Source organism: Heptranchias perlo, chromosome X, assembly GCF_035084215.1.
Source record: "Heptranchias perlo isolate sHepPer1 chromosome X, sHepPer1.hap1, whole genome shotgun sequence".
Classification (NCBI taxonomy): domain Eukaryota; kingdom Metazoa; phylum Chordata; class Chondrichthyes; order Hexanchiformes; family Hexanchidae; genus Heptranchias; species Heptranchias perlo.
In genome coordinates, this window is record NC_090370.1 from 2579164 (window position 1) to 2606748 (window position 27585).

Genomic DNA, 27585 nt, shown 5'->3' on the forward strand with positions numbered 1-27585 from the left:
TCACGTATTGCGCCAAGCAGTTTTTCTCAGGTTATTAGAGATTAAAAGGGGTTGGATGGAGTCTGAGGGGGATTGTGGACAGGAGCAGACTTGCTAGGCTACATGCCTCTTTTCTTGCATACTTTTATGTTCTTATACACACAAACACTCCTCTACACCCTTATTGTGTAAATCTCTTTTATATGTGTACAATTAATGCAAAGGAGAAAAAAGTATAAAATGATACACAAGCAGCTTATACACTAGCACAACTCCTACATACAAGGTCTTTCACTTGTGCAGGTAAGAAAACAGTTGATGTTTCGAGAGGTAGTGCCAGCAGTTTCTTCATAGTTCATTGTCTCAGTACGTTGTGCCCAGTGCCACGCGCCAGCCCCCTTCTGAGGTCTTCAGCTGTTTGAAGCCACAGGCGGCATCACCATTCAGCATTTGCCTAACGCCACCTTCCTGGTCAGTACTTGTTGATGCCAAAGATTCGGACACCATGCAGCTGCGGGAGTTTGGGAATGAGGGCGGTAAGCAAAGAGGTGGTGTTCACCAGGAAATGAACGACGTTATATTTGGTGTAGAAACTTGCTAGCATGTACCTGGAAGGAAAACATATTTAAGAGTTGTTTGTCACTTAATAATTACTAATTCATAGAATCTTACAGCACAGAAGAAGGCCATTTGGCCCATCATACCTCTACCGGCTCTTTGAAAGAGCTATCCAATTAGTCCGCCCCGCCCCGCCCCTAGCTCTTTCCCCACAGCACTGCATATTTTTCCAAGGATACTGTATTAATTATAGAACCACACTGCATGACACCAGGGAGAACGCCCCGTTCTTCAAAGTGTACCATGGGATCTTTTCCGTCCACCTGAGGGGGCAGACAGGGCCTCGGTTTAACATCTCATCTGAAAGAAGGCACCTCTGACAGTGCAGCACTCCCTCAGTAGTACACTGGGAGTGTCAGCCTGGATTATGTGCTCAAGTCTCTGGAGTGGGATTTGAACCTATGGCCTTCTGACTCAGTGAGCGTGCGACCAACTGAGCCAGGGCTGATACCGTTTTATAACGTGGAGCCCAACTGGTTTCTTTCCCCAAATAAAGCTCCGATTATGTATTTTAACAATTAAAGCAGTTACACTGAAAACAGAACAAGGACTTACAGAATTATTGGAGTGATGGTAAGAAACTTGCGTGAAGACGTAAACTGGATCCCGTAATCCATTTGCTCCCAGTGTGTGAGTAATCGTGCCTTGCCCTGGTCTGGAGTCTCAAATGGAGTTCCTTTAACCGTGTGCAGAAACCAATACATTGCCTACAAACAGAGACTTGTTACATCACTTGGTGCATTCTGTTGTGTCAGGTGGAGGGGACGTCAGCCATTACAGAAATACCTCGGAACAACCCAGGTGGTTACCAATGGCGCGGGTGGTATATACAGCACAGCTGGGGTCTGCAGGTCTGCCTCCATCTTTTCAATGTTGTGGAAGGATTTAAACAGTCAGATATCTGACTAGGCAGCCAGTTGAATATTTCACATCCTGTCAAATACAATTAGACACTGGGAGTCTTTCTGTCTCATGGTGTTGGGTAAATAAATACACCCCCACGCTTCAGGAAATGGCGGCTGATTATTTTCTATTCTGGTCATTTTGGGAACAAGCTGTACAATGAAATGAAAAACCAATGGGCTGCTGCAGCTTTGCAACGCTCATTGGGTAACTGCACCAACCAGTGTACTGAACCAATAGAGATCAGAAAGTCCCAGGATCCGATTGGATGAGGATAGGATTGAGCTCAGCTGCGCTGCCGCAGTCGAATAGCCCGCCAACATTAACTGCCATAGCTCATGTTTGAAGACTGACGACTTGCAGAAGACGACCAGTGCCCGTGGAAACTGTATTCCAGCAAGAGTCAGTGCATTTCAGAGAGGAGAGGGGAAAAATGGACAGCAAATGAAACAATGAAATTTGACAGGGATCCAAGTATTCAGAGGAGGCCTCAATGGCAAACTAAAGCAGCAAAATATCACAGTTGTAAATACTAAGGCTTCTGGTATATTACACGGAACAGTACTTGGCGGTCCCAGATTCGACCGCCGCCCCCCCCCCCCCCTGTTTGCGCCAGGGTTATGGAGGGGAAAAGATCAGCCATTATCACACCCAAATGGCCATCCTTCAGATGTGAACATAGGACATGGTGTTGGGGGAATCGCAGGTGAGCTGACGCCTTGATCTTGTGCTCATCCAACATACTCACACACACACACACACTCCATCAGGAGTCACTAGATAGTGATCAGGAGTAGGAACCCTGGCCAATTTCCCCCCTCCATAACCCAGGGGTACTAAGGCCAATTTAGCACCACTACCCCACCTTAGATCAGCTAACTCAGCACAGACCCAGAGGCGGAACATGAGAATACGGCACACTTGATGTCGGCTGCCTCATTTGATTATTTTAATGTTTATTCTGGCTGTTATCCTTAAAAGGCGCCACTTCCTGCAGGATGACGGCGACCCTTTAAAAGCACTCGCGTGAATTTGTGTCCCCCAACCATTCTCCATGACTCACCGAGTTGTGGATGACATGAGTGAGGGTCCACACCACAGGAATGCTGAAGAACGGAATGCTCAGCAGGACGACGTGGAGAATCCCGACTAAAATGAGGTAGGCCAGCCAGATTCCCCGGCTGTTCATTATCCGGGTGTTTGGATTAACCTCACTGTGAGCGACGCCAACATTCATCCTGTCTCCTACTTTAAAGAAGGGGAAAATTCAAAAAAAAGGAAACGGTCCTCATTCTCTGTACTCCACTTGCAGCAGCTGGGATCTGTCTGCACAATCGGATAAACCGTGCAGATAACTCCAAAACAGAAATAGTAAAAGTTACGCATGTTTCAGTTATTGCGCACAGGTGATTTGTTATTACTTAGAAACCACCACTCCCCCACAAACCACTATTTTCGTTACTTCTAGGACATTTTATGCAAAGTTGAGGTACTTGAGCAGCAAATAGAACCTTGCATTTATCTAGGCTGTTAATTTGCGCACAGCAAGGTCCCACAAACAGCAATGAGATTATGACCAGATAATTTTTAATGACGTTGGTTGAGTGATAAATGTTGGCCAGAACACCGGGGAGAACTGCCCCACTCTTCTTCGAAATAGTGGCCGTGGGATCTTTTACATCCACCTGAGAGGGCAGGCAGGACCTTGGTTTAACGTCTCATCCGAAAGACGACACCTCCGACAGTGCAGCACTCCCTCAGTACTGCACTGGGAGTGTGAGCCTGGATTATGTGCTCAAGTCTCTGGAGTGGGGTTTGAACCCACAACCTCCTGATTCAAGGGAGTGTTACCACTGAGCCAAGCTGACACCTGTGACACAGAATCACTGTGGAAATTTACGGGATGTGGCGCCGAAACAAAGCACTTGCCCTAACTGTAGCAGGCGGGAATATTGGTTTGTCTGGACATTGTAATTGCAGGAAATGCTGGCAAATTTGCCAGGATTTGACTGTATCTGGAATCATTTTGCTCTCGATGGCACATGATTTATTCTGGAGTTTTGAGATCTGAGTCAGAAGCCAGTCATCTGCAGTTTGCCTCCTTACAGTTTACAATTAAATATTCTACATCAGAAACAATTCTGCTGGCCATTTAAAAAAACAACTGACGAGAGCTACATGGGGCATTTTTAAAGATTCAGATTAGCTGCCATTAGGCAGTCCCTTCCCTGGTTAGAATGGACATCAGTTAACCTGGACAGAACAGGTTAACAGGGATGAGTTTGTTATGGGAGGCTTGCATTGTATTTCTTTTCTCTGCATTAGCTCGGTGAGGCTGCCGTCAGCTTCAATGTCTTAGCACGTTTACCATAAGATTAAATGGAAAGGTTATGGTTCACATTATGTGATGCTTAATATTTTAAAGGCACAGCCCCTCCCCCCCCAGCCATGGCTCAGCGAGGAGGGGAGAGAACAAGACTTTGGAGGAACACAGGCTTCATGAATACAGCCGCATGGTGAACTCCAGAACTCAGCCATGCTGAGTTGAGGAGATGCCAAAAGAAATGTGTCTACGTCCAATGTGAAATGGGTTTAGCCAGTCTTATCCCAGTTCACAGTGGGCATAAGTAGACAATGCAAAATTGCCAAGTTAGGGGATGAAATTTGCGCTCCTGGTGCATTGGTGCTGCTTGCGCATTTTGCCCGGCACATGTTGGCGCACAGAATGGGGCTGCCCCAAGTTTTCTGCCGTCCCCTCGTTTAAATGCGGGTTATGCGTTCCCGGTGCGATTTGCGTCACACTGGAAGTCAGGATTTCATGGGCAGGAGCAGAAGTGAGTTGGTGCAGTTTCCTAAGGTGTCACCTGTACTTCCTGTTAGTGACAAAATTTGAAACTGGACTTTTTCTGCTGTGTTCTGTGGTGATAGGGGGCAGGGGAGAACAGGCTGTGTCAGGAAAAATGCAGGTGAAAGGTGTTGAACCCACATGATTTGCCTTAATGTAACATCAACCTGGCTGGCCTCCCACTCTCCATAAACTGGAGCTCATCCAAAACTTTGCTGCCCCGTATCCTAACTCTCACCAAGTCCCATTCACCCATCACCCCCCGTGCTCACTGACCTACATTGGCTCCCGGTCCAGCAATGCCTCGATTTTAAAATTCTCATCCTCCTGTTCAAATCCCTTCACAGCCTCGCCCCCTCCCTATCTCTGTAACCTCCTCCAGCCTCTACAACTCTCCAAGATCTCTGCGCTCCTCCAATTCTGGCACCATTGGAGACCATGCCTTCAGCCATATAGGCCCTAAGCTCTGGAATTCCCTCCCTAAACCTCTCCACCTCTCTCTCCTTTAAGACGCTCCTTAAAACCTACCTCTTTGACCAAGCTTTTGGTCACCTGTCCTAATATCTCTTTATGTGGTTCGGTGTCAAATTTTGTTTGATAATCGTTCCTGTGAAGCGCCTTGGGATGTTTTACCTCGTTAAAGACGCTGTATAAATGAGAGTTGTTGTTGACGTCTGAGTTTAAAAAAAAATTAATCAAAAGCCAGCCACCAAATCACAGACCCCATAAATAGGTCACGGTAATATCTTCAAATCAGCTGATTTTGGGAGTTCTTTGGTGGGGTTCACACCACAGGCATGTGGAGAAGTGGCAAAATCAACTGCACAGTGATAATTTAAACATTGTGGTGTGCAAAAACTAAGAAACATACTTTAAGGGGTGTATTTGTGAAAAAGTGGCTGACAAGTTTTTCTTGTTTGCAAACACTTGACACATTGAGGTGAATTGTATCCCCCTTGGAGGAGGGATAAGTGGGGTCTCTTTGGGGTCGAGATAGCTCCAAGATGACACCATCAGCAATGGAATTCAGGACCCAAGTAAAGACTCAGTAGTCTGATACCTGAGCCAAGCAGTTCTACAGTAATTCAGGGCACTGTTGAAGACTGACCAGCCAGCTTGGAGAAACAGAGCTGTCGTTGGGAACTGGGATTCTTTCCACCAAGCTTCAGATAACCCTGCAAGCCAATGTCCTAATAGGTAAAGTATACCTAGTTGGACAAGCAGCAGGAGTACTCTGACTTAACAACTTGTGTGGTTTTGGCTGGTTAAACTTTCCCCAGGTACAGTTGAGGTCCCAAATCCTTGGCTCTTGCCTACCTTCACCTAAGTTTTCTGGACTTGTGTCCCTACAGGGAGGGAGTGTATCAGGCAAACAGAAACTCTACCTGTGTGGATTTCTCAGTAGTTTGATTTGGAGACCCGTTCACTGTGGCAATGAGTCAGGCACCCAATTGACCAAAATAAATGGTAAATGGTGTCATTTGGGCTTGACGTTATGACAACAAAAAATATATATTCTGCATCTATTGAAGAACGTTTGGCATTTTGAGGTGCACGATTACCCAATACAATTCCAACAGGGCTGAAACAAAGGGTTAATGAGGACCAAGAATTTCCTAAAATGCTTGGTGATTTTTTAAAATGCAGTTTTAAAAAATAAAACGAAGATGCAGAAGGGCGGGTGAAATTGACAATGTTGAAACTGCTGCTCTTATTTCTGAGTACTTGCCGGAAGACAGATTCAGAAGCCTGTCCCTTTAAAGGTAAAGGATATTGATGGGGAAAAAAAGCCCTCAGTCACCATTTAACTTATATGTTTAACACAAAAGAAACAGATATTACACATTCAAAAGCATTCTGAAACCATCCTGATATCAATAACAGTTCCTCCACTCACCAGCTCCTTTAACTGCTACCAGGAAGTACTCCACTGCTCAACCTAACCTGTCACCGCAAGCTCCGCCCACGTCAGCCGGTGTTTGGCGGATCGAGCGGCGCTCGCCGCAGCTAGCCCTGCAATTGGCTATCCGCAACGTCAATCACTTGCTGGTCCTGGACTATCACTTTAGGTTGCACGGAGGTGAATAAAGTCAACGTTTCAACAGAGGCGGGGGCGGGGAGGGAGAGAGAATCAGCCGACAGAAAATATAAACGTTAGTCAAAATATTTTTATTCTCCCGATTAAAGGGTGGGTTCTATTTTTATGTTAGGTTCCAAAAGTGAAAATTAAGGTTTTTTAGACTAAGCAGATTATTCCCTAGTTTCTTGTGCGGTCATGGTAATGGTGACAGCACATGTTACTGGAGGTGAATCTGAGGTCACTCCCACCTGAGCATCTCCCCCTGGGCCTTCACTCCCACCTGAGCATCTCCCCCTGGGCCTTCACTCCCACCCGAGCATCTCCCCCTGGGCCTTCGCTCCCACCCGAGCATCTCCCCCTGGGCCTTCGCTCCCACCCGAGCATCTCCACCTGGGCCTTCGCTCCCACCCGAGCATCTCCACCTGGGCCTTCTCTCCCACCTGAGCATCTCCACCTGGGCCTTGACTCCCACCTGAGCATCTCCCCCTGGGCCTTCACTCCCACCCGAGCATCTCCCCCTGGGCCTTCGCTCCCACCCGAGCATCTCCACCTGGGCCTTCACTCCCACCTGAGCATCTCCCCCTGGGCCTTCACTCCCACCCGAGCATCTCCCCCTGGGCCTTCGCTCCCACCCGAGCATCTCCACCTGGGCCTTCACTCCCACCTGAGCATCTCCACCTGGGCCTTCACTCCCACCTGAGCATCTCCACCTGGGCCTTCACTCCCACCTGAGCATCTCCACCTGGGCCTTCACTCCCACCTGAGCATCTCCCCCTGGGCCTTCACTCCCACCTGAGCATTTCCCCCTGGGCCTTCACTCCCACCTGAGCATCTCCACCTGGGCCTTCACTCCCACCTGAGCATCTCCACCTGGGCCTTCGCTCCCACCTGAGCATCTCCCCCTGGGCCTTCACTCCCACCTGAGCATCTCCCCCTGGGCCTTCACTCCCACCTGAGCATCTCCACCTGGGCCTTCGCTCCCACCTGAGCATCTCCCCCTGGGCCTTCACTCCCACCTGAGCATCTCCCCCTGGGCCTTCACTCCCACCTGAGCATCTCCCCCTGGGCCTTCACTCCCACCTGAGCATCTCCCCCTGGGCCTTCACTCCCACCTGAGCATCTCCCCCTGGGCCTTCACTCCCACCCGAGCATCTCCCCCTGGGCCTTCACTCCCACCTGAGCATCTCCCCCTGGGCCTTCACTCCCACCTGAGCATCTCCCCCTGGGCCTTCACTCCCACCTGAGCATCTCCCCCTGGGCCTTCACTCCCACCTGAGCATCTCCCCCTGGGCCTTCACTCCCACCTGAGCATCTCCCCCTGGGCCTTCACTCCCACCTGAGCATCTCCCCCTGGGCCTTCACTCCCACCTGAGCATCTCCCCCTGGGCCTTGACTCCCACCTGAGCATCTCCCCCGGGCATTCACTCCCACCCGAGCATCTCCCCCTGGGCCTTCACTCCCACCTGAGCATCTCCACCTGGGCCTTCACTCCCACCTGAGCATCTCCCCCTGGGCCTTCACTCCCACCTGAGCATTTCCCCCTGGGCCTTCACTCCCACCTGAGCATCTCCACCTGGGCCTTCACTCCCACCTGAGCATCTCCACCTGGGCCTTCGCTCCCACCTGAGCATCTCCCCCTGGGCCTTCACTCCCACCTGAGCATCTCCCCCTGGGCCTTCACTCCCACCTGAGCATCTCCACCTGGGCCTTCGCTCCCACCTGAGCATCTCCCCCTGGGCCTTCACTCCCACCTGAGCATCTCCCCCTGGGCCTTCACTCCCACCTGAGCATCTCCCCCTGGGCCTTCACTCCCACCTGAGCATCTCCCCCTGGGCCTTCACTCCCACCTGAGCATCTCCCCCTGGGCCTTCACTCCCACCCGAGCATCTCCCCCTGGGCCTTCACTCCCACCTGAGCATCTCCCCCTGGGCCTTCACTCCCACCTGAGCATCTCCCCCTGGGCCTTCACTCCCACCTGAGCATCTCCCCCTGGGCCTTCACTCCCACCTGAGCATCTCCCCCTGGGCCTTCACTCCCACCTGAGCATCTCCCCCTGGGCCTTCACTCCCACCTGAGCATCTCCCCCTGGGCCTTCACTCCCACCTGAGCATCTCCCCCTGGGCCTTCACTCCCACCCGAGCATCTCCCCCTGGGCCTTCACTCCCACCCGAGCATCTCCCCCTGGGCCTTCGCTCCCACCCGAGCATCTCCCCCTGGGCCTTCGCTCCCACCCGAGCATCTCCCCCTGGGCCTTCACTCCCACCTGAGCATCTCCCCCTGGGCCTTCACTCCCACCTGAGCATCTCCCCCTGGGCCTTCACTCCCACCTGAGCATCTCCCCCTGGGCCTTCACTCCCACCTGAGCATCTCCCCCTGGGCCTTCACTCCCACCTGAGCATCTCCCCCTGGGCCTTCACTCCCACCTGAGCATCTCCCCCTGGGCCTTCACTCCCACCTGAGCATCTCCCCCTGGGCCTTCACTCCCACCTGAGCATCTCCCCCTGGGCCTTCACTCCCACCTGAGCATCTCCCCCTGGGCCTTCACTCCCACCTGAGCATCTCCCCCTGGGCCTTCACTCCCACCTGAGCATCTCCCCCTGGGCCTTCGCTCCCACCCGAGCATCTCCCCCTGGGCCTTCGCTCCCACCCGAGCATCTCCCCCTGGGCCTTCACTCCCACCTGAGCATCTCCCCCTGGGCCTTCACTCCCACCTGAGCATCTCCCCCTGGGCCTTCGCTCCCACCCGAGCATCTCCCCCTGGGCCTTCACTCCCACCCGAGCATCTCCCCCTGGGCCTTCACTCCCACCCGAGCATCTCCCCCTGGGCCTTCACTCCCACCCGAGCATCTCCCCCTGGGCCTTCGCTCCCACCTGAGCATCTCCCCCTGGGCCTTCACTCCCACCTGAGCATCTCCCCCTGGGCCTTCACTCCCACCTGAGCATCTCCCCCTGGGCCTTCACTCCCACTTGAGCATCTCCCCCTGGGCCTTCACTCCCACCTGAGCATCTCCCCCTGGGCCTTCGCTCCCACCCGAGCATCTCCCCCTGGGCCTTCACTCCCACCTGAGCATCTCCCCCTGGGCCTTCACTCCCACCTGAGCATCTCCCCCTGGGCCTTCACTCCCACCTGAGCATCTCCCCCTGGGCCTTCACTCCCACCTGAGCATCTCCCCCTGGGCCTTCGCTCCCACCTGAGCATCTCCCCCTGGGCCTTCGCTCCCACCTGAGCATCTCCCCCTGGGCCTTCACTCCCACCTGAGCATCTCCCCCTGGGCCTTCACTCCCACCTGAGCATCTCCCCCTGGGCCTTCACTCCCACCTGAGCATCTCCCCCTGGGCCTTCACTCCCACCTGAGCATCTCCCCCTGGGCCTTCACTCCCACTTGAGCATCTCCCCCTGGGCCTTCGCTCCCACCTGAGCATCTTCCCCAGGCCTTCACTCCACCCGCGCCCGACCTGGGCCTTCACTCCCACCTGAGCATCTCCCCCTGGGCCTTCGCTCCCACCTGAGCATCTCCCCCTGGGCCTTCACTCCCACTTGAGCATCTCCCCCTGGGCCTTCGCTCCCACTTGAGCATCTCCCCCTGGGCCTTCGCTCCCACTTGAGCATCTCCCCCTGGGCCTTCACTCCCACCTGAGCATCTCCCCCTGGGCCTTCACTCCCACCTGAGCATCTCCCCCTGGGCCTTCGCTCCCACCTGAGCATCTCCCCCTGGGCCTTCACTCCCACCTGAGCATCTCCCCCTGGGCCTTCACTCGCACCTGAGCATCTCCCCCTGGGCCTTCACTCCACCCACGCCCCACCTGGGCCTTCACTCCCACCTGAGCATCTCCCCCTGGGCCTTCAGTCCCACCTGAGCATCTCCCCCTGGGCCTTCACTCCCACCTGAGCATCTCCTCCGGGCCTTCACTCCCACCTGAGCATCTCCCCCGGGCATTCACTCCACCCGCGCCCCACCTGGGCCTTCACTCCACCCACAACTCCAGCAATTTCAAGCTTAATGCTCCCTGGGGCATATGTTTCCAAACTGGGTTCCATGGAAATGAGGGGAATTCCAGAGGGTCAATGGGATCATCAGATTTATTTTGATCTGTCATAATTCTGAATCTTTTATTTTATGCTAATTCAAAAATATAATTTTCTGCACAGGTTGCAGCTTTCCCGTGAGCAGCCGAGACTGCTTTTCAGAAGTTTGGATAGAGGGTACCCAGGGCGTATTCAACTCTTGCAGGGGTGCCTCCACACAGAAAAGTTCGAAAGTCACCGCCCTGGAATTGGCACCTTTTATCTAGGCCAAAACTGGGTGGGGGTCAGCAGTGTGGTTTAGCAAAAAAAGTTGCATTAAAGCAAATTATTTCAATTACTGAACGGCCTCAACATTCAGGTGGTTCAGGGGTCATTTATTACAAATCCCCCCAAACGCCTCAAATGTAAAATTCTCATCCTCGTGTTTAAATCCCTTCCTGGCCTTTCCCCTCCCTATTTCTAACTTCCACCGGCCCTACAACACCCCCTCCGCAAACACTCCATTCCTCCAACTCTGGCCTCTTGTGAATCCCCCCTCCCTTAAAATGTTGCCAAGAAGAGTAGTAAGTCTGAGGATTGGGAGAGTTTTAAAAACCAGCAAAGGATGACCAAAAAATTGATAAAGAGGGAAGAAACAGAATATGAGAGTAAACTAGCAAGAAATATAAAAACAGATTGTAAGAGCTTCTACAGTATGTAAAAAGGATGAGATTAGTGAAACTAAACATGGGTTCCTTAGATGCTGAGAGAGGAGAAATTATAATGGGAATAAGGAAATGGCAGAGACGTTAAACAAATATTTTGTATTTTTCTTCACAGTAGAAGACACAAAAAAATACCAGAAATAGTGGGGAACCAAGGGGCTAATGAGAGTGAGGAACTTAAAGTAATTAATATTAGTAAAGAAAGCGTACTGGAGAAATTAATGGGATTAAAAGCCGACAAATCCCCTGGGCCTGATGGCCTACATCTGAGGGTTTTAAAAGAGGTGGCTGCAGAGATAGTGGATGCATTGGTTATGAACTTCCAGAATTCTTTAGATTCTGGAACGGTCCCACCGGATTGGAAGGTAGAAAATGTAACCCCACTATTCAAGAAAGGAAGGAGACAGAAAACAGGGAACTACAGGCCAGTTAGCCTGACATCAGTCGTTGGGAAAATGCTGGAATCCATTATGAAGGACATGGTAACGGCACTTAGAAAATCATAATATGATTAGGAGTTGAAAATAGTTGGTTTTGGGTCACGACCGTAACCCGGCTTTATTTCCGGGTTTAACTTGGGCGTGTAAAAGTACAGGCTTCCCACTGGGAATGCAAAGTCTGAAAATTTTGCAGTTGCGATCCAGAAAAACAATTATTTTCAACTCCCACCCGTTCTTGGGGGTTAAAATCACCTCCAAAGAGTCTGCAAAGGAATATAGACAGGTTAAGTGAGTGGGCAAGAAGGTGGCAGATGGAGTATAATGTGGGGAAATGTGAGGTTATTCACTTTGGTAGGAAGAATAGAAAAACAGAATATTTTTTAAATGGTGAGAAACTATTAAATGATGGTTTTCAGAGGGATTTGGGTGTCCTTGTACACGAAACACAAAAACACATGCAGGTACAGCAAACAATTAGGAAGGGAGCAGAAGAAATAAAATTTGCCAAACAAAAATAGTTCTAGTTTCTTCAACAAGTCTGTCAGAACCCGAAAACGGAGTTTCCAGCTCTTGTCTTGCTAAGTGTATTAGTTATCCACAGAGGAATAAGGAAAAGTTGGTGCCCAGATCTTTCTCAGTTGTTCTCTGGCCTTTTACAGACACATCTTTCAGTCACGTTCCAGTAGAAAATCTCGGTCTCTGTGTATTACCGTAGATTCCTCAATATCAATTACCATTTGCAATTTATCGGCCCGATCGCTGAGATCTCAGAGGGTTTTAGGGCTGGAGGAGGTTACAGAGATAGGGAGGGGCGAGGCCATGGATGAATTTGAACACAAGGATGAGAATTTTAAATTTGAGGTGTTGGGGGATTGGGAGCCAATGTAGGTCAGCAAGCACAGGGGTGATGGGTGTAGGACTTGGTGTGAATCAGGATATGGGGCAGCAAAGGATCACTTGTGAACAGAAAACGATTCTTCAAATACTCGGGCTATGAGCTGATGTCCACACAAAGTGTCGACAAAGATTAGCATCTCTTGGCTCTGTTTAAGGAAACATGATAAAAATATTTTAGCTTCTGCTTTGATGAAATGGTCTACATTTTTTCGATGTACTTAAATCACGTCGTAGACAGTGCAGATGTAACAGTTGGACAACTCCCTGGGTGTTCTGTTATGTTTGGCTACTCATTAAGAGAATGCAGTTATTTTTACAGGGATGCCTTCTCTCAGACCTGCCATCACCACTTGATCTTTCCAGAGATGCCCAGAAGTCTCTTCTCAGAGGAGTTCCATTAGAAGCAGGCTGCATGTGGGAGTTCCTTGCCTGATCTGATGCAAACAGATGGGAATTAAGTGAGTACCCTAATTTCACAGCATCCCAATGCCTCATGGGCTACGAGATGCAGTTTTTTTTGTGATTTCCCCCATCAGGCTGAGCCCCTTTTTCCCCACACTGGAGAAGACTCAGAGGACAAGCAGACCCAGGCCTTTCTCACACACTTTTTAGATGCCAGTTACAAAGCAGCACATAGGAGCAGGTTGCTGACTCCATCCACTCTCAAGAAATAAAGGTTACTCTATGGAATTCAAAACATGCACCCTCTGTGCGCACTCCATCAATGGCAGCCTGCTGTCCCTCCTTGACTTCGTTTGTGTTTTCTCCTCTTCACCTCATGCCATGCATCACCCCACAGCCAAGGTCTCCTGCTCCCAGGCCTCTGCCAATGCTGCTCTCAAACCAGCTTCCAGGGCGAGTGTGAGATTGACTTGTGCATAACTTTTTCCTCCAATTTTCACTCACTCTCCATGGCTAAAGCATCTGGATTAAGTTTCCCTTAATGGCACAGGTGAGCTGGGGAAGTGGGGAATTGCAGGTATGAACCAATATTAAACAAACCCAGTGCAGCGATGTTGGCAGCACCGTGATGTTTTGTAGAAGCTCCTCCTGAATCAGGCGGCTTAACCTCCAACCTCAGAAGAGCAACCCGACTGCATCATGTCCATGCAAACCATCCATATGGTCTCTCTGGGCCACATTATGGGTAGTGTCTTTGGCACTGTGGACATGCACCCACTAGGAACGGTACTGAGACTATCCCAAAGTCATTTCACTCTGGGCTCATCCCATTAATCTGGGCTAGTTTTAAACCCAGAACTCAGAAGTGACAGGGCATGGTTCAAACCCATAGACCCCACCTCTAGAGTTACTGGAGCAGAATTAATGATGTCACAGAAGGGGTGAATTACAAACAACATATATGTTCCCAGAGAGGCGCAAACCATTGGTTTTAAATCATAAAGCCCAGCGACGGATACTCCATTATGGAGAGAACAGAGACGCCTTCACTCCAGTGACTGTGGAGAGAACAGGACTCCTTCACTCCAGAGACTGTGGAGAGAACAGGACTCCTTCACTCCAGTGACTGTGGAGAGAACAGGACTCCTTCACTCCAGTGACTGTGGAGAGAACAGGACTCCTTCACTCCAGTGACTGTGGAGAGAACAGGACTCCTTCACTCCAGTGACTGTGGAGAGAACAGGACTCCTTCACTCCAGTGACTATGGAGAGAACAGAGACTCCTTCACTCCAGTAACTGTGGAGAGAACAGAGACTCCTTCACTCCAGTGACTGTGGAGAGAACAGGACTCCATCACTCCAGTGACTGTGGAGAGAACAGGACTCCTTCACTCCAGTGACTGTGGAGAGAACAGGACTCCTTCACTCCAGTGACTGTGGAGAGAACAGGACTCCTTCACTCCAGTGACTGTGGAGAGAACAGGACTCCTTCACTCCAGTGACTGTGGAGAGAACAGGACTCCTTCACTCCAGTGACTATGGAGAGAACAGAGACTCCTTCACTCCAGTAACTGTGGAGAGAACAGAGACTCCTTCACTCCAGTGACTGTGGAGAGAACAGAGACTCCTTCCCTCCAGTGACTGTGGAGAGAACAGGACTCCTTCACTCCAGTGACTGGAGAGAACAGAGACTCCTTCACTCCAGTGACTGTGGACAGAACAGAGACTCCTTCACTCCAGTGACTGTGGAGAGAACAGGACTCCTTCACTCCAGTGACTGTGGAGAGAACAGGACTCCTTCACTCCAGTGACTGTGGAGAGAACAGGACTCCTTCACTCCAGTGACTGTGGAGAGAACAGGACTCCTTCACTCCAGTGACTGTGGAGAGAACAGGACTCCTTCACTCCAGAGACTGTGGAGAGAACAGGACTCCTTCACTCCAGTGACTGTGGAGAGATCAGGACTCCTTCACTCCAGTGACTGTGGAGAGAACAGGACTCCTTCACTCCAGAGACTGTGGAGAGAACAGGACTCCTTCACTCCAGTGACTGTGGAGAGAACAGGACTCCTTCACTCCAGAGACTGTGGAGAGAACAGGACTCCTTCACTCCAGTGACTGTGGAGAGATCAGGACTCATTCACTCCAGTGATTGTGGAGAGAACAGGACTCCTTCACTCCAGAGACTGTGGAGAGATCAGGACTCCTTCACTCCAGTGACTGTGGGGAGAACAGGACTCCTTCACTCCAGTGACTGTGGAGAGAACAGGACTCCTTCACTCCAGTGACTGTGGAGAGAACAGGACTCCTTCACTCCAGTGACTGTGGAGAGAACAGGACTCCTTCACTCCAGAGACTGTGGAGAGAACAGGACTCCTTCACTCCAGAGACTGTGGAGAGAACAGGACTCCTTCACTCCAGAGACTGTGGAGAGAACAGGACTCCTTCACTCCAGTGACTGTGTAGAGAACAGGACTCCTTCACTCCAGAGACTGTGGAGAGAACAGGACTCCTTCACTCCAGAGACTGTGGAGAGAACAGGACTCCTTCACTCCAGAGACTGTGGAGAGAACAGGACTCCTTCACTCCAGTGACTGTGGAGAGAACAGGACTCCTTCACTCCAGTGACTGTGGAGAGAACAGGACTCCTTCACTCCAGTGACTGTGGAGAGAACAGGACTCCTTCACTCCAGTGACTGTGGAGAGAACAGGACTCCTTCACTCCAGTGACTGTGGAGAGAACAGGACTCCTTCACTCCAGTGACTGTGGAGAGAACAGGACTCCTTCACTCCAGTGACTGTGGATAGAACAGGACTCCTTCACTCCAGTGACTGTGGAGAGAACAGGACTCCTTCACTCCAGTGACTGTGGAGAGAACAGGACTCCTTCACTCCAGTGACTGTGGAGAGAACAGGACTCCTTCACTCCAGTGACTGTGGAGAGAACAGGACTCCTTCACTCCAGTGACTGTGGAGAGAACAGGACTCCTTCACTCCAGTGACTGTGGAGAGAACAGGACTCCTTCACTCCAGTGACTGTGGAGAGAACAGGACTCCTTCACTCCAGTGACTGTGGAGAGAACAGGACTCCTTCACTCCAGTGACTGTGGAGAGAACAGGACTCCTTCACTCCAGTGACTGTGGAGAGAACAGGACTCCTTCACTCCAGTGACTGTGGAGAGAACAGGACTCCTTCACTCCAGTGACTGTGGAGAGAACAGGACTCCTTCACTCCAGTGACTGTGGAGAGAACAGGACTCCTTCACTCCAGTGACTGTGGAGAGAACAGGACTCCTTCACTCCAGTGACTGTGGAGAGAACAGGACTCAGTGACTCAGCATCCACAACCCTCTGGGGTAGAGAATTGCAAAGATTCACCACCCTCTGAGTGAAGAAATTCCTCCTCATCTCAGTCTTGAATGGCCGGCCCCTTATCCTGTGACTATGCCCCGTAGTTCTAGACTCCAGCCAGAGGAAATAATCTCTCAGAATCTACCCTGTCAAGCCCCCTCATAATCTTATATGTTTCAATGAGATCACCTCTAATTCTTCTAAACTCCAGAGAGTATCGGCCCATTCTACTCAACCTCGCCTCATAGGACAACCCTCTCATCCCAGGAATTAATCAAGTGAACTTTCATTGCACCGCCTCCAAGGCAAGTATATCCTTCCTTAGATAAGGAGACCAAAACTGTATGCAGTACTCCAGGTGAGGTCTCACCAATGACCTGTACAACTGTAGTAAGACTTCCTTACTCTTGTACTCCAACCCCCTTGCAATAAAGGCTAACATGCCTTTTGCCTTCCTAATTGCTTGCTGTACCTGCATACAAACCTTTTGTGTTTCTTGCACAAGGACACCTAAGACACCATCCAACGTGTTGTGTGGCACTACCACCATGCCAAATGGGATAGATTCAGAACAGGTCTAGCAGCTCAAAACAGCCATCAGCAGCAACAGAATTAAGAACATAAGAAATAGGAGCAGGAGTAGGCCAATCGGCCCTTCGAGCCTGCTCCGCCATTTAATAAGATCATGGCTGATCTGATCCCAACCTCAAATCGAAATTCATGTCCACTTTCCTGCCCGCTGCCCAGCACAATCTATAACCTCATGGCCTGGCATATTCCTCACTCTACCATTACCAACAAGCCAGGGGATCAACCCTGGTTCAATGAGGAGTGTAGAAGAGCATGCCAGGAGCAGCACCAGGCGTACCTAAAAATGAGGTGCCAACCTGGTGAAGCTACAACTCAGGACTACATGCATGCGAAACAGCGGAAGCAACATGCTATAGACAGAGCTAAGCGATTCCACAACCAACAGATCAGATCAAAGCTCTGCAGTCCTGCCACATCCAGTCGTGAATGGTGGTAGACAATTAAAACTAACGGGAGGAGGAGGCTCTGTAAACATCCCCATCCTCAATGATGGCGGAGTCCAGCACGTGAGTGCAAAAGACAAGGCTGAAGCGTTTGCAACCATCTTCAGCCAGCAGTGCCGAGTGGATGATCCATCTCGGCCTCCTCCTGATATCCCCACCGTCACAGAAGCCAGTCTTCAGCCAATTCGATTCACTCCACGTGATATCAGGGTGACTGAACACCTCGACAATTTTCGGTTAATCAGGGAGAGCCAGCATGGATTTGTGAAAGGTAGGTCGTGCCTGACAATCCTGATTGAATTTTTTGAAGAGGTGACTAAAGTAGTGGACAGGGGAATGTTAATGGATGTTATTTATATGGACTTCCAGAAGGCATTTGATAAGGTCCTGCATAAGAGACTGTTAGCTAAGATAGAAGCCCATGGAATCGAGGGAAAAGTACGGACTTGGTTAGGAAGTTGGCTGAGCGAAAGGCGACAGAGAGTAGCGATAATGGGTAAGTATTCACATTGGCAGGATGTGACTAGTGGAGTCCCGCAGGGATCTGTCTTGGGGCCTCAATTATTCACAATATTTATTAACGACTTAGATGAAGGCATAGAAAGTCTCATATCTAAGTTTGCCGATGACACAAAGATTGGTGGCATTGTAAGCAGTGAAGATGAAAACATAAAATTACAAAGCGATATTGATAGATTAGGTGAATGGGCAAAACTGTGGCAAATGGAATTCAATGCAGACAAATGTGAGGTCATCCACTTTGGATCAAAAAAGGATAGAACAGGGTACTTTCTAAATGGTAAAAAGTTAAAAACAGTGGATGTCCAAAGGGACTTAGGGGTTCAGGTACATAGATCATTGAAGTGTCATGAACAGGTGCAGAAAATAATCAATAAGGCTAATGGAATGCTGGCCTTTATATCTAGAGGACAAGAGTACAAGGGGGCAGAAGTTATGCTGCAGCTATACAAAACCCTGGTTAGACCGCACCTGGAGTACTGTGAGCAGTTCTGGGCACCGCACCTTCGGAAGGACATAGAATCATAGAAGTTACAACATGGAAACAGGCCCTTCGGCCCAACATGTCCATGTCGCCCAGTTTATACCACTAAGCTAGTCCCAATTGCCTGCACTTGGCCCATATCCCTCGATACCCATCTTCCCCATGTAACTGTCCAAATGCTTTTTAAAAGACAAAATTGTACCCGCCTCTACTACTGCCTCTGGCAGCTCGTTCCAGACACTCACCACCCTTTGAGTGAAAAAATTGCCCCTCTGGATCCTTTTGTATCTCTCCCCTCTCACCTTAAATCTGTGCCCCCTCGTTATAGACTCCCCTACCTTTGGGAAAAGATTTTGACTATCGACCTTATCTATGCCCCTCATTATTTTATAGACTTCTATAAGATCACCCCTTAACCTCCTACTCTCCAGGGAATAAAGTCCCAGTCTGTCTAACCTCTCCCTGTAAGTCAAACCATCAAGTCCCGGTAGCATCCTAGTAAATCTTTTCTGCACTCTTTCTAGTTTAATAATATCCTTTCTATAATAGGGTGACCAGAACTGTACACAGTATTCCAAGTGTGGCCTCACCAATGCCCTGTACAACTTCAACAAGACATCCCAACTCCTGCATTCAATGTTCTGACCAATGAAACCAAGCATGCTGAATGCCTTCTTCACCACCCTATCCACCTGTGACTCCACTTTCAAGGAGCTATGAATCTGTACTCCTAGATCTCTTTGTTCTATAACTCTCCCCAACGCCCTACCATTAACGGAGTAGGTCCTGGCCCGATTCGATCTACCAAAATGCATCACCTCACATTTATCTAAATTAAACTCCATCTGCCATTCATCGGCCCACTGGCCCAATTTATCAAGATCCCGTTGCAATCCTAGATAACCTTCTTCACTGTCCACAATGCCACCAATCTTGGTGTCATCTGCAAACTTACTAACCATGCCTCCTAAATTCTCATCCAAATCATTAATATAAATAACAAATAACAGCGGACCCAGCACCGATCCCTGAGGCACACCGCTGGACACAGGCATCCAGTTTGAAAAACAACCCTCGACAACCACCCTCTGTCCTCTGTCGTCAAGCCAATTTTGTATCCAATTGGCTACCTCACCTTGGATCCCATGAGATTTAACCTTATGTAACAACCTACCATGCGGTACCTTGTCAAATGCTTTGCTGAAGTCCATGTAGACCACGTCTACTGCACAGCCCTCATCTATCTTCTTGGTTACCCCTTCAAAAAACTCAATCAAATTCGTGAGACATGATTTTCCTCTCACAAAACCATGCTGACTGTTCCTAATTAGTCCCTGCCTCTCCAAATGCCTGTAGATCCTGTCTGTCAGAATACCCTCTAACAACTTACCCACTACAGATGTCAGGCTCACTGGTCTGTAGTTCCCAGGCTTTTCCCTGCCGCCCTTCTTAAACAAAGGCACAACATTTGCTACCCTCCAATCTTCAGGCACCTCACCTGTAGCGGTGGATGATTCAAATATCTCTGCTAGGGGACCCGCAATTTCCTCCCTAACCTCCCATAACGTCCTGGGATACATTTCATCAGGTCCCGGAGATTTATCTACCTTGATGCGCGTTAAGACTTCCAGCACCTCCCTCTCTGTAATATGTACACTCCTCAAGACATCACTATTTATTTCCCCAAGTTCCCTAACATCCATGCCTTTCTCAACCGTAAATACCGATGTGAAATATTCATTCAGGATCTCACCCATCTCTTGTGGTTCCGCACATAGATGACCTTGTTGATCCTTAAGAGGCCCTACTCTCTCCCTAGTTACCCTTTTGCCCTTTATGTATTTGTAGAAGCTCTTTGGATTCACCTTTGCCTGATCTGCCAAAGCAATCTCATATCCCCTTTTTGCCCTCCTGATTTCTCTCTTAACTCTACTCCGGCAATCTCTATACTCTTCAAGGGATCCACTTGATCCCAGCTGCCTATGCATGTCATATGCCTCCTTCTTATTTTTGACTAGTGCCTCAATCTCCCGAGTCATCCAAGGTTCCCTACTTCTACCAGCCTTGCCCTTCACTTTATAAGGAATGTGCTTACCCTGAACCCTGGTTAACACACTTTTGAAAGCCTCCCACTTACCAGACGTCCCTTTGCCTGCCAACAGACTCTCCCAATCAACTTCTGAAAGTTCCTGTCTAATACCATCAAAATTGGCCTTTCCCCAATTTAGAATTTTAACTTTTGGGCCAGACCTATCCTTCTCCATAGCTATCTTAAAACTAATGGAATTATGATCACTGGTCCCAAAGTGATCCCTCACTAACACTTCTGTCACCTGCCCTTCCTTATTTCCCAAGAGGAGGTCAAGTTTTGCCCCCTCTCTAGTCGGGCCATCCACATACTGAATGAGAAATTCCTCCTGAATACACTCAACAAATTTCTCTCCATCCAAGCCCCTAATGCTATGGCTGTCCCAGTCAATGTTGGGAAAGTTAAAGTCCCCTACTATTACCACCCTATTTTTCTTGCAGCTGTCTGTAATCTCCTTACATATTTGCTCCTCAATTTCCCGTTGACTATTTGGGGGTCTGTAGTACAATCCTATCAAAGTGATCTCTCCCTTCTTATTTTTCAGTTCTACCCATATGGACTCAGTGGGCGAACCCTCGGATATATCCCCTCTCACTACTGCCGTGATGTTCTCCCTAATCAAGAACGCAACTCCCCCTCCTCTCTTACCTCCTGCTCTATCTTTCCTATAGCATCTGTACCCTGGAACATTGAGCTGCCAGTCCTGCCCCTCCCTTAGCCATGTTTCAGTAATAGCTATAACATCCCAGTCCCATGTACCCATCCATGCCCTGAGTTCATCTGCCTTGCCCATCAGACTTCTTGCATTGAAATAAATGCAGTTTAATCTAGACTTCCCTTGGTCTTTGCCCTGCTTTCTCAGACCATCTGTCCGGTCATGTTCTGTACACTCTCCCTTACTGCCTTTTGTTTCTGTCACCACTTTATTTCCCACTGACTTCCTGCATCGGTTCCCATCCCCCTGCCACATTAGTTTAAACCCTCCCCAACAGCACTGGCAAACACTCCCCCTAGGACATTGGTTCCAGTCCTGCCCAGATGCAGACCGTCCAATTTGTACTGGTCCCACCTCCCCCAGAACCGGTTCCAATGGCCCAGGAATTTGAATCCCTCCAGCTTGCACCATCTCTCAAGCCACGTATTCATCTTAGCTATCCTGTCATTCCTACTCTGACTAACCCGTGGCACTGGTAGCAATCCTGAGATTACTACCTTTGAGGTCCTACTCTTTAGTTTAACTCCTAACTCCCTAAATTCAGCTTGTAGGACCTCATCCTGTTTTTTACCTATATCGTTGGTGCCTATATGCACCACGACAACTGGCTGTTCACCCTCCCCCTCCAGAATGTCCTGCAGCCGCTCCGAGACATCCTTGACCCTTGCACCAGGGAGGCAACATACCATCCTGGAGTCTCGGTTGCGTCCGCAGAAACGCCTGTCTATTCCCCTTACAATCGAGTCCCCTATCACTATAGCTCTGCCACTCTTTTTCCTGCCCTCCTGTGCAGCAGAGCCAGCCACGGTGCCATGAACCTGGCCACTGCCACCTTCCCCTGGTGAGCCATCTCCGCCAACAGTATCCAAAACGGTATACCTGTTTTGGAGGGAGATGACCGCAGGGGACCCCTGCACTGCCTTCCTACTCTTCCTCTGTCTGTTGGTCACCCATTCACTATCTCCCTCAGTAATTTTTATCTGCGGTGTGACCAACTCACTGAACGTGCTATCCACGACTTTCTCAGCATCGCGGATGCTCCAAAGTGAGTCCATCCGCAGCTCCAGAGCCGTCAAGCGGTCAAACAATAGCTGCAGCTGGACACACTTCCCGCAGGTGAAGGAATCAGGGATACAGGAAGGAGCCCTGAATTCCCACATCCCACAAGAGGAACATGACACGGCGCTGGGATCTCCTGCCATGACTTAACCCTTAAATTAGCTTAAGAACAACTACAATGTCAAGAGAAAAAAAGGAAAGAAAAACTACTTACCACTCCCTTTAAGGAGTTTACTCCTTTAAATTGTTCTCAATTTAGAGAATGTTAACTACACTAGGGACCTTGATTCACTAAAAAATAAACGCTACTTCCTATAAGACCTGCAGACCTTCCCTTTCCTTTTACTTTAGTTACTGTAGATAAGTAGAAATACTCACCTGAACCTACTCACCAATCAGGTGCCTCCCCTGTGTCGCGTCCCGATCTGATTCCTGACGTCACTTCGAACTCGGTCGCAGCTCCGCTCGGCTCGGCTCCTCTCAGCTGTTCTCAGCGCTCTGAAATCCCGCTTTTTATCGGACGCTCCCTCCGCTCGGCTCGGCTCCTCTCAGCTGTTCTCAGCGCTCTGAAATCCCGCCTTTTATCGGACGCTCCCTCCGCTCGGCTCGGCTCCTCTCAGCTGTTCTCAGCGCTCTGAAATCCCGCCTTTTATCGGACGCTCCCTCCGCTCGGCTCGGCTCCTCTCAGCGCTCTGAAATCCCGCCTTTTATCGGACGCTCCCTCCGCTCGGCTCGGCTCCTCTCAGCTGTTCTCAGCGCTCTGAAATCCCGCCTTTTATCGGACGCTCCCTCCGCTCGGCTCGGCTCCTCTCAGCCTTGGAGGGAGTGCAGCGTAGGTTTACTGGAATGATACCCGGACTTCAAGGGTTAAGTTACGAGGAGAGATTACACAAATTGGGGTTGTATTCTCTGGAGTTTCGAAGGTTAAGGGGTGATCTGATCGAAGTTTATAAGATATTAAGGGGAACAGAAAGGGTGGATAGAGAGAAACTATTTCTGCTGGTTGGGGATTCTAGGAGTCGGGGGCACAGTCTAAAAATTAGAGCCAGACCTTTCAGGAGCGAGATTAGAAAATATTTCTACACACAAAGGGTTGTAGAAGTTTGGAACTCTCTTCCGCAAACGGCAATTGATACTAGCTCAATTGCTAAATTTAAATCTGAGATAGATAGCTTTTTGGCAACCAAAGGTATTAAGGGATATGGGCCAAAGGCAGGTACATGGAGCTAGATCACAGATCAGCCATGATCTTAACAAATGGCGGAGCAGGCACGAGGGGCTGAATGGCCTACTCCTGTTCCTATGTTCCTAAACGGCTGAGTGCACTGGATCGAGTGAAGGCTATTGGCCCCAACAACATCCCGGCTGTCGTGCTGAAGACTTGTGCTCCAGAACTAGCTGCGCCTCTGGCCAAGCTGTTCCAGTACAGCTACAACACTGACATCTATCCGACAATGTGGAAAATTGCCCAGGTATGTCCTGTCCACAAAAAGCAGGACAAATCCAATCCGGCCAATTATCGCCCCATCAGTCTACTCTCAATCATCAGCAAAGTGATGGAAGGTGTCGTCGACAGTGCTATCAAGCAGCACTTACTCACCAATAACCTGCTCACCGATGCTCAGTTTGGGTTCCACCAGGACCACTCGGCTCCAGACCTCATTACAGACTTGGTCCAAACATGGACAAAAGAGCTGAATTCCAGAGGTGAGGTGAGAGTGACTGCCCTTGACATCAAGGCAGCATTTGACCGAGTGTGGCACCAAGGAGCCCTAGTAAAATTGAAGTCAATGGGAATCAGGGGGAAAACTCTCCAGTGGCTGGAGTCATACCTCGCGCAAAGGAAGATGGTAGTGGTTGTTGGAAGCCAATCATCTCAGCCCCAGGACATTGCTGCAGGAGTTCCTCAGGGCAGTGTCCTCGGCCCAACCATCTTCAGCTGCTTCATCAATGACCTTCCCTCCATCATAAGGTCAGAAATGGAGATTTTCGCTGATGATTGCACAGTGTTCAGCTCCATTCATAACCCCTCAAATAATGAAGCAGTCCGTGCCCGCATGCAGCAAGACCTGGACAACATCCAGGCTTGGGCTGATAAGTGGCAAGTAACATTCGCGCCAGACAAGTGCCAGGCAATGGCCATCTCCAACAAGAGAGAGACTAACCACCTCCACTTGACATTCAACAGCATTACCATCACCGAATCCCCCACCATCAACATCCTAGGGGGTCACCATTGACCAGAAACTTAACTGGACCAGCCATATAAATACTGTGGCTACGAGAGCAGGTCAGAGGCTGGGTATTCTGCAGCAAGTGACTCACCTCCTGATTCCCCAAAGCCTTTCCACCATCTACAAGGCACAAGTCAGGAGTGTGATGGAATACTCTCCACTTGCCTGGATGAGTGCAGCTCCAACAACACTCAAGCAGCTCGACACCATCCAAGATAAAGCAGCCCGCTTGATTGGCACCCCATCCACCATCCTAAACATTCACTCCCTTCACCACCGGCGCACTGTGGCTGCAGTGTGTATCATCCACAGGATGCATTGCAGTAACTCGCCAAGGCTTCTTCAACAGCACCTCCCAAACCCGCAACCTCTACCACCTGGAAGGACAAGAGCAGCAGGCGCATGGGAACAACACCACCTGCACGTTCCCCTCCAAGTCACACCACAATCCTGACTTGGAAATATATCGCCGTTCCTTCATCGTCGCTGGGTCAAAATCCTAGAACTCCCTAACAGCACTGTGGGAGAACCTTCACCACACAGACTGCAGCGGTTCAAGAAGGCGGCTCACCACCACCTTCTCAAGGGCATGGGCAATTAGGGATGGGCAATAAATGCCAACCTCGCCAGCGATGCCCACATCCCATGAACGAATAAAAAAAAAGTCTCTCTGAACACCAACATTTAATAGTTTCTCACCATTTAAAAAATATTCTGTTTTTCTATTCTTTCTACCAAAGTGAATAACCTCACATTTCCCCACATTAATCTCAATCTGCCACCTTCTTGCCCACTCACTTAACCTGTCTTTATCCCTTTGCAGACTCTTTGTGTCCTCCTCACAGCTGACTTTCCCACCTTGCTTTGTATCGTCAGCAAACTTGGATACATTACACTCGGTCCCTTCATCTGAGTCATTAATATAGATTGTAAATAGCTGAGGCCCAAGCACTGATCCCCACTAGTTACAGCCTGCCAACCCGAAAATGACCCTTTTATCCCTACTCTCTGTTTTCTGTCCGTTAACCAATCCTCTATCCATGCTAATATATTACCCCCAACCCCATGAGCCCTTATCTTGTGTAACAACCTTTTATGTGGGGGCTCTAACACATATATTCAGAACCTCTCTGGCTACAGGGGATGTGCCAGAGGACTGGAGAACCGCTAATGTAGTACCATTATTCAAGAAGGGGAGTAGGGAAAAACCGGGGAACTACAGGCCAGTGAGCCTAACATCAGTGGTAGGAAAATTATTGGAAAAAATTCTGAAGGACAAAATTAGTCTCCACTTGGAGAAGCAAGGATTAATCAGGGATAGTCAACATGGCTTTGTCAAGGGAAGATCATGTCTGACTAATTTGATTGAATTTTTTGAGGGGGTGACTAGGCGTGTGGATGAGGGTAACGCAGTGGATGTGGTATACATGGATTTCAGTAAGGCCTTCGATAAAGTCCCCCACAGGAGACTGGTCAAGAAGGTACGAGCCCATGGAATCCAGGGTGCCTTGGCACTTTGGATACAAAACTGGCTTAGTGGCAGAAGGCAGAGGGTGATGGTCGAAGGTTGTTTTTGTGACTGGAAGCCTGTGGCCAGTGGGGTACCACAGGGATCGGTGCTGGGTCCCTTGCTGTTTGTGGTCTACATTAATGACTTGGATATGAATGTAAAAGGTATGATCAGTAAGTTCGCTGATGATACAAAGATTGGTAGGGTGGTAAATAGCGAGGAGGATAGCCTCAGTCTGCAGGACGATATAGATGGGTTGGTCAGATGGGCGGAACAGTGGCAAATGGAATTTAACCCGGAAAAGTGCGAGGTGATGCACTTTGGAGGGACTAACAAGGCAAGGGAATACACAATGAATGGGAGGACCCTAGGCAAGACAGAGGGTCAGAGGGATCTTGGTGTGCAAGTTCACAGATCCCTGAAGGCGGCGGAACAGGTAGATAAGGTGGTAAAGAAGGCATATGGGATACTTGCCTTTATTAGCCGAGGCATAGAATATAAGAGCAAGGAGGTTATGATGGAGCTGTATAAAACACTGGTTAGGCCACAGCTGGAGTACTGTGTGCAGTTCTGGTCGCCACACTACAGGAAGGATGTGATCGCTTTGGAGAGGGTGCAGAGGAGATTCACCAGGATGTTACCAGGGCTGGAGCGCTTCAGCTATGAAGAGAGACTGGGAAGATTGGGTTTGTTTTCCTTGGAGCAGAGGAGGCTGAGGGGGGACATGATTGAGGTGTACAAAATTATGAGGGGCACAGATAGGATGGATACTAAGGAGCTTTTTCCCTTCGTTGAGGGTTCTATAACAAGGGGACATAGATTCAAGGTAAAAGGCGGGAGGTTTAGAGGGGATTTGAGAAAGAACTTTTTCACCCAGAGGGTGGTTGGAGTCTGGAACTCACTGCCTGAAAGGGTTGTGGAGGCAGGAACCCTCACAACATTCAAGAAGCTTTTGGATGAGCACTTGAAATGCCACAGCATACAAGGCTACGGACCAAATGCTGGAATATGGGATTAGAGTAGACAGGGCTTGATGGCAGGCGCGGACACGATGGGCCGAAGGGCCTCTATCCGTGCTGTATAACTCTATGACTCTATCGAATGCCTTTTGAAAATCCAAATGCACTACATCCACTGGTTCCCCTTTATCTACCCTGCTAGTTACATTCTCAAAAACTCTAATAAATTTGTCAAACATGATTTCCCTTTCATAAAACCATGTTGACTCTGCCTAATCATATTATGATTTTCTAAGTGCCCTGTTAACACTTCGTCAATAATGGATTCCAGCATTTTTCGGACGACTGATGTCAGGCGAACTGGTCTGTAGTTCCCTGTTTTCTCTCTCCCTCCTTTCTTGAATAGTGGGGTTACATTTTCTACCTTCCAGTCCACTGGGACCGTTCCAGAATCTAGGGAATTTTGGAAGATCATAACCAATGCATCCACTATCTCTGCAGCCACCTCTTTTAGAACCCTCAGATACAGGCCACCAGGTCCAGGGGATTTGTCGGCTTTTAATCCCATTAATTTCTCCAGTACGCTTTCTTTACTAATATTAATTACTTTAAGTTCCTCACTCTCATTAGTCCCTTGGTTCCCCACTATTTCTGGTATTTTTTTGTGTCTTCTACTGTGAAGATAGAAACAAAATATTTGTTCAACGCATCTGCCATTTCCTGACTCCCCATTATAA

The 27585-nt window shown here is 49.5% G+C and overlaps 1 protein-coding gene and 1 long non-coding RNA gene across 4 annotated transcripts; one reads left to right on the plus strand and one right to left on the minus strand.

Moving 5' to 3' along the window:
• Window positions 1-160: 160 nt before the first annotated feature.
• On the minus strand, window positions 161-6290 carry ormdl2 (ORMDL sphingolipid biosynthesis regulator 2). 3 transcript variants are annotated; one of them, XM_067976306.1, is made up of 4 exons: window positions 6243-6290; window positions 2564-2745; window positions 1153-1304; window positions 161-587 (listed from the first exon to the last, which is right to left on the minus strand). In XM_067976306.1, exons 2-4 carry the CDS (start codon window positions 2735-2737, stop codon window positions 452-454), a joined length of 462 nt encoding a protein of 153 aa, XP_067832407.1. In that variant the 5' UTR covers window positions 2738-2745; window positions 6243-6290; the 3' UTR covers window positions 161-451. The 3 variants fall into 3 exon arrangements, with proteins under 3 accessions (XP_067832407.1, XP_067832408.1, XP_067832409.1); XM_067976307.1 differs by having other exon boundaries at window positions 2564-2748; XM_067976308.1 differs by lacking the exon at window positions 161-587 and having other exon boundaries at window positions 1149-1304.
• Window positions 6291-6423: 133 nt separating this feature from the next.
• Window positions 6424-20981, plus strand: LOC137306923 (uncharacterized). Its single transcript, XR_010958963.1, has 3 exons — window positions 6424-6498; window positions 12813-12951; window positions 20916-20981. It is a non-coding gene; the product is annotated as an uncharacterized lncRNA (long non-coding RNA).
• The last annotated feature ends 6604 nt before the right edge of the window (window positions 20982-27585 follow it).

Excerpts from the sequence above, each read along its gene's own strand:
- ormdl2 (XM_067976306.1), bottom strand. The coding sequence starts at position 2,737 with ATGAATGTTGGCGTCGCTCACAGTGAGGTTAATCCAAACACCCGGATA. Across the intron at positions 1,305-2,563 it reads CTCATGTCATCCACAACTCG|GCAATGTATTGGTTTCTGCA; the intron begins GTGAGTCATGGA and ends CTCTGTTTGTAG. Across the intron at positions 588-1,152 it reads ACCATCACTCCAATAATTCT|GTACATGCTAGCAAGTTTCT; the intron begins GTAAGTCCTTGT and ends TTTTCCTTCCAG.